The 6,387-nt window shown below is 35.4% G+C and overlaps 1 protein-coding gene across 1 annotated transcript; it reads left to right on the top strand.

Moving 5' to 3' along the window:
- The first annotated feature begins 4,244 nt into the window (after window positions 1-4,244).
- On the top strand, window positions 4,245-5,042 carry LOC21409687 (LEAF RUST 10 DISEASE-RESISTANCE LOCUS RECEPTOR-LIKE PROTEIN KINASE-like 2.8). The gene has a single exon (XM_024173820.1). It carries the CDS (start codon window positions 4,245-4,247, stop codon window positions 5,040-5,042), a length of 798 nt encoding a protein of 265 aa, XP_024029588.1.
- The last annotated feature ends 1,345 nt before the right edge of the window (window positions 5,043-6,387 follow it).

The following is a 6,387-nucleotide window of genomic DNA, read 5'->3' as shown; positions in this document are numbered from 1 at the left end:
GTCTCAGGTGGGGCTGTACGTTGGTTTTTCCAAATTGGACTTATATATATATATATATATATATATGGCTTGAGTTAAGTCATATACTTCATTCTTCTGGGATGCATCCTTTGTCTTTTTGGTTTTATTGTTTTTATTTTTGGTTCATAAATTTTCTGGCAATTTTCTTTTTTTTTTATTAATTGATGATATTTGTTGGAGGTTTGATGCAGGAACCTATGTGATGTCCAAGAAATTCTTGATATCTTTCCTTCGACATGCTCTTGCAAAAAAAAAAAAAAAAAAAAAAAAAAATCCTGAATATCTAATTCATTAAAAAAAAAAAAGAAAAACAAATTTCCTCATGATGAATTACTCTGTGCAATCTTTTCATATGACCAAGGGAAAAATACTTACTGGGAGTCCGAGTGTGAACCAAGCTAAAACTGTGTCCTATAGTCATAAAATGGTCCACTATGTGAAGTATTCGTGAAAATGACACCAACATATATAGCACATTCAAAATTTTTTGTTCCAAACCGTGACTAACCAATTATATATTTTAAGCCATCTTATCCAAACTATTTTGGAGGGTTTTAATAGAGTTTTCTTAACTTTAACTTTCTCTATTGCATGTTCCTTTTTTTTCCTCGGTTAAAAACGGGTCTTTCTATATATGTTAATTTTTATTTTCTCTCTCTCTCTTTATTTCTAAATGTTTCTAAATTTTTTTTCTGTGTACCCTTCTTTTTAAGAACACTGATATTGTAACGACTCGACTTTTAAGACCACTACTTAGCTAACTTAAACATGTTTTTCTTATAAAAATACTTGTTATTCAAGATCATGTTTTTTTTTTTTTTTTTTTTTTTAACATTTACAATATCAACAAAGTGTGCCCATCCCAAACTTTATTTTTTTGCTATTATTTCTCAAGCGTAAAGTGATGTTGTCTGCTACACGTTCTCCCTCTCTCTCCTCCGCCCATCTCCATGTCTCTTCTCCTCTGCCTTCTCTCTCCTCTCTTCCACAGCGGTCGTCCTCGGCCGTGATCTTTCTTCTCCCATGAACATAAGTTTGTATTTCACATGTATACGCGTATATATATATATATATATATATATATATATTAATTTGTGAATTTGATATCATAACCACGTGGCTAGCTATAATAATCCCAACCATATTCACTGTTTTTCTTTAAGATTTATTCAAAATGGCTTTATTTTATTTATGGATGGCCAATGATCATGAAACGGACGCTAGTTGATCAATACACATAACTCTAACATTCATTTGCTTGGATGGAAAGGCTTTGTTGAGTAATTCACATGCTAGATTATCCCACACAAACAAAATAGTCAAACATGGAATAGAAATTACGGAACATGCTATTGTGACATGCCATTAATTGTGAATACGATAACAAGGCAAGTGACAAGCCCCTAAAATTCTTCGTCCTTGATTATTCACCCAAAATCACTTTCTTTGAATTGAATACTTTTTCCGAAAATCGTTATCAAAAACTCTCGATCATGTCGTCTCATCTTCTTGTCCTTTTTTGTTTTGCACTCCTGATTTTCGACAAAATTCCTTTATCAGCGAGCTTCGACTGGTACACGACATGTAGTAACAAATACCGTTGCGGGGCGATAGAAGCAGATTTTCGTTTCGTCGGAGATGGTAGACCAGAAGGCTGTGGCTATCCTGGTCTGAAGCTGAGCTGCGAAAAAAATAATGCAACGATTTATATTAGGGATGTGAAATACCAAGTTTTGGAGGTAGACCAAAAAGCTCAGATATTCAAAATAGCTCGAACTGATTACATGAACGGAATTTGCGCGCCACAATATAGGAACACCAGTTTGGATCCAGAGCTATTTGAAATGTTTTAGGTTTCACATGAAGTAAAATTAGGCTTGTTATTGCAGGAGTAACCTAGGAACTCTGTTAGGGCATTGATGCTGGAAGTTGTTAACATGAATATAATGGAAGAGATCAGGAAGAACAGTTTTAGTCCTGAAAAAGCCATTGTTATTATTTATTTATTTGCCAATGCTATCTGGTAGGGGAATCAGGAAAAAATTGAAAATTAGTGATCTTAACTCTTGTGGGTGAAATTTACGTAGACTTTTCATGCATAATTATTGACTATGATCCTTCTTGGAAAGAATATTTACGAGTCTTTGTTTGAATTAACCGGAACTAAACTATCCCTGTCTTCTTTTTTGACTAGAGAAAGAAAATCATATATCTCGTTACTTTTTCTAATTTATGTGCTTTCTTTATTTAAAACCAATACAAAAGATTGATCCACGCATTACTATGTAGCAAATAGTTTAACAAATATAAAATCGTAGTGTACTGTGTGTTAGTGTTTGATGCAATAATCAACATTATCACTTTATTGTTAATTTGCTTGTTCCCTACAAATATACGACTTTAAATTAATCTTGAAGCCAGCGTTCAGACATTATTAATTGAAACTTAAAAGATATTAGAAATCTCAATTGACTGAGACGGGAGTGGATGAGGACAAAAGAGCTGGATGTATATATAATTGAAAAGGTCTCTTTTTCGTTGAAAACGCACCATAATTTATCTTTGTTTATGTATGCAAGTCCGTTTCACTTTTCGTGTACATTGGCTCAGTGACCGCGGACTAAGTTGTTAGAATCACCAGAAACTAACGTATTTTTTTTAATTCTTATAAATCTTTTTGTCGTGGAAATAAAAACTTCATAACATATATATATATATATATATATATATATATATTTAAGTTTAAGGTTGTGGTTACTATAAAAGCTGAATTCTGCGACAGGGGAAGTCAACGCTGGGTTGAACTCACGTTCAGGGACAGGTGCAGGGGTTGGGTCGAAACTACAGCCATGGTCAAGTCAAATTAGGCTAAGAATGTTGCTAGGGTTGTGTCGATGGTTGTTGGGATCAGTGTTGGTAGTGTTAGAAATCTTGAGGGAAAGGAGACTTGAAACACGTAGAAAGTACGCTTTCCTTAAAGCGTAATTTGCCCCCTCTCGTTAGAGATTACTTCGGGTTTTCGGTAAATCGCTCGCAGGATATAACAAGCCTTCAAGTTGTTAATCACGAGCAAAATGACAACAACACTAAGAACACAAGAACTCTTTGAATTTTTGGAAATTTTTGAACAAGAAGAGAGAAGAATTATAGAAAATTATTTCTCATTGATTTATCAGTAATTCTTGTTATTTTATAGTTTTTTTGTCATACCAATTCGTATAGACACAACCAAACTTAAAAAGGCACATTTTTCATTTGAATTGGTGTCAATTTAAGTTTTAAAAACATGTCTGGTCGTTACGGCGCTGCAGTGGAATGTTTCAGGCGCTGCAACGCCAGTTTCTGGCAAACCAAAAACTTTATGTGCAAGCCCGAGCGCTGCAGCGCCCATCACTGGCGCTGCAGTGCCCATTCCAGCGCCGCGGCGCCCAAACTCAGCGCCGCGGCATCCTGCTTGCTGGAAATTATATTGTGTCTATTTCAACGCCGCAACACCCAAACTTGGCGCCGCGGCGCCCTTCTTGCTGGAAATGGCTACCTCTTAAATGCAGAGAATGCAATGCGCTTTTATATATGATAAAACTTAACAAATTCTTATATGTTATATTTAAACAATCCCAACAATCCCCCACTTGTTTAAACTTAATATTGAAGAATTTTATTCAGAAACTGTATATATGCAAAAAGTAAAATATCTTTTGATTTGAATTTTACCTTAGTGTAAGTTTCACAAATTGCTTTAAGATTTATTCGACCATAAAAATAGAGCATATTCACTGTTTTTCTTTAAGATTTATTCAAAATGGCTTTATTTTATTTATGGATGGCCAATGATCATGAAACGGACGCTAGTTGATCAATACACATAATTCTAACATTCATTTGCTTGGATGGAAAGGCGTTGTTGAGTAATTCACATGCTAGATTATCCCACACAAACAAAATAGTCACACATGGAATAGAAATTAAGGAACATGCTATTGTGACATGCCATTAATTGTGAATACGATAACAAGGCAAGTGACAAGCCCCTAAAAATTCTTCGTCCTTGATTCTTCACCCAAAATCACTTTCTTTGAATTGAGTACTTTTTCCGAAAATCGTCGTGGTCCGATCGATTTCTTTATTTTTGTTGCCATTCAAACGGCCATTGCACAATCCACAATCCCCAGAAACTCGCTTCCTTTATCTCTTCACCGGAAATGAATCAAAAACTCTCGGTAATGTCGTCTCATCTTCTTGTCCTTTTTTGTTTTGCACTCCTAATTTTCGACAAAATTCCTTTATCCGCGAGCTTCGACTGGTACACGACATGTAGTAACAAATACCGTTGCGGGGCGATAGAAGCAGATTTTCCTTTCGTCGGAGATGGTAGACCAGAAGGCTGTGGCCATCCTGGTCTGAAGCTGAACTGCGAAAAAAATAATGCAACGATTTATATTAAGGGTGTGAAATACCAAGTTTTGGAGGTAGACCAAAACGCCCAGATATTCAAAATAGCTCGAACTGATTACATGAACGGAATTTGCGTGCCACAATATGGGAACACCAGTTTGGATCCAGAGCTATTTGAATATGCTCCGGCCTCTGGAGATATAACACTGCTGTATGGTTGTTCACCTGAAAAGAACAGCTACATTGGAGGTTTTAACTGTTCGGCCAGTGGGAAGGGGTTTATACTGCCAGGGAATTCGACAAGCGGAGGAGCTGAGTTGGTTTGCCGCTCGCGCGTGATTGCGAGAGTTCCCGATCCGGTGCGCAACTACGGCGAGTTAGGAAATGTTTCGGTGATCTCGAAGGCGTTAGCAGAAGGCTTTCCTGTGAAATATAAGGTGGACTTTGAGGCTTGTGGGGAGTGCAAGAACTCCAATGGCGTTTGTGGATACGACGGGATACTTAATCAAACGACGTGCTATTGTCAGAATGAACTGTCCTTGGACCTCAGGACTTGTCCGCCGACGCCGGGATCTGGGGACGACGGAGGTGATCTGGAAGTACCGGATGCCAAAACAGGTACGTAAGAATTGATTGACCAAATTACCTGGTAATCATACTAGTAATCTGGTAATCAAACAAAAGATAAGCTAAATAAACTGTGTATGTAAAATGATTTTTCCACGATTTTTATTTGCAAAATGATTTCGACATTTACACTGAACAACTAAGATGGTTGCTCAATGTAAAAATAAAAACTAAAAAATAAAAAATAAAAAAGGTAATTTTATTAAATGCATTGCTTATTTTCATTGGTAAAATGTGACTTTCTATTTATAATAGACTTACAAATAGAATTATGTAAAATGATTGTTTCACGATTTTTATCTGCAAAATGATTTTGACATTTACACTGAACAACTAAGGTGGTCGTTGAGTGTAAAAATAAAAAAGGGAAATTCTACTAATTTCATTTCCTAGAGTTATTACTTTGGAAATTTTCCTGTCAAAGAATGCATTGCTTATTTTCATTGATAAAATGTGACTCTCAATCTATACATAGACTAACAAATTGGATTATGATAAATCACTTGTCGCATTACTTGCTACAAAACTTCGGTGAAATATTTGGGATCTCTACTGACACTACCATTTCAAAATTGAGCACTAGCGTTTGTATGGTAGGAGTAGTTCATTAGATTAGATTTTGCTAAATGAGAGCAAGTACTCTACTTGGAATAAAAAGAGTACCGTGAATTAACAATTATTAATGTTGCCATTTTTTATGCTTACGTGAGCGAGCAATACTCATATTTTTTCGTAATTTATAAGTCCATGTGTCATGGCCGAGAAATTTATCAAAATTATTGTATATGATAATATTTCTTAGAATCCTTTGTATCATTAATATAAATACTATTATGATAAGTATTTGTTTATATAAGTATGAAATAGTAAGTTATAAGCTAAAGTTCAGAAATTTCTGAACTACGATGCAGTTATCGATTTTCAGACTGTATTTAAGAAAGAAGTATGGAATGTTGTGTTAAGCCCACAAGTGGGTAAACACATGAATGATAAGTTTAAGAAATGGAAAAGAATTGAAAGACATCAATTCTAGGGTTTTAGAAACAGTCGGAACGAAAAACAGACGAAAAAGGGGTTCAAAAGGCTGCACCGAGAAAATTGAGGTTAGGACTGATTTGAGTTGACCAAGTCAAAATTTGTTGACGAAGAGTCGACCAAAACATCGCCCTCAAAAAGTTAGTCAAGAATGGTTAAGGTTGACTAAGTTGACTATCTGTCTAAAAAACGTGTACCGGATAGGAATTAAACTGAACCAAAATAGGATAATTATAAAATTATCAATGGTTGAGATTAAAAGTGAAAAATTGGATGGAAGGCTGAGATTGAGCCATGTGGCATGAGAGG

The sequence above is a fragment of the Morus notabilis genome, unplaced genomic scaffold (assembly GCF_000414095.1).
Source record: "Morus notabilis unplaced genomic scaffold, ASM41409v2 Scaffold518, whole genome shotgun sequence".
Lineage (NCBI taxonomy): Eukaryota > Viridiplantae > Streptophyta > Magnoliopsida > Rosales > Moraceae > Morus > Morus notabilis.
The sequence above is the reverse complement of the archived record's forward strand: the minus strand, read 5'-3'. Positions and strand labels throughout refer to the sequence as shown.

What these genes read in the sequence shown, in the direction of transcription:
- LOC21409687 (XM_024173820.1), top strand. Translation starts at nt 4,245, where the DNA reads ATGTCGTCTCATCTTCTTGTCCTTTTTTGTTTTGCACTCCTAATTTTC.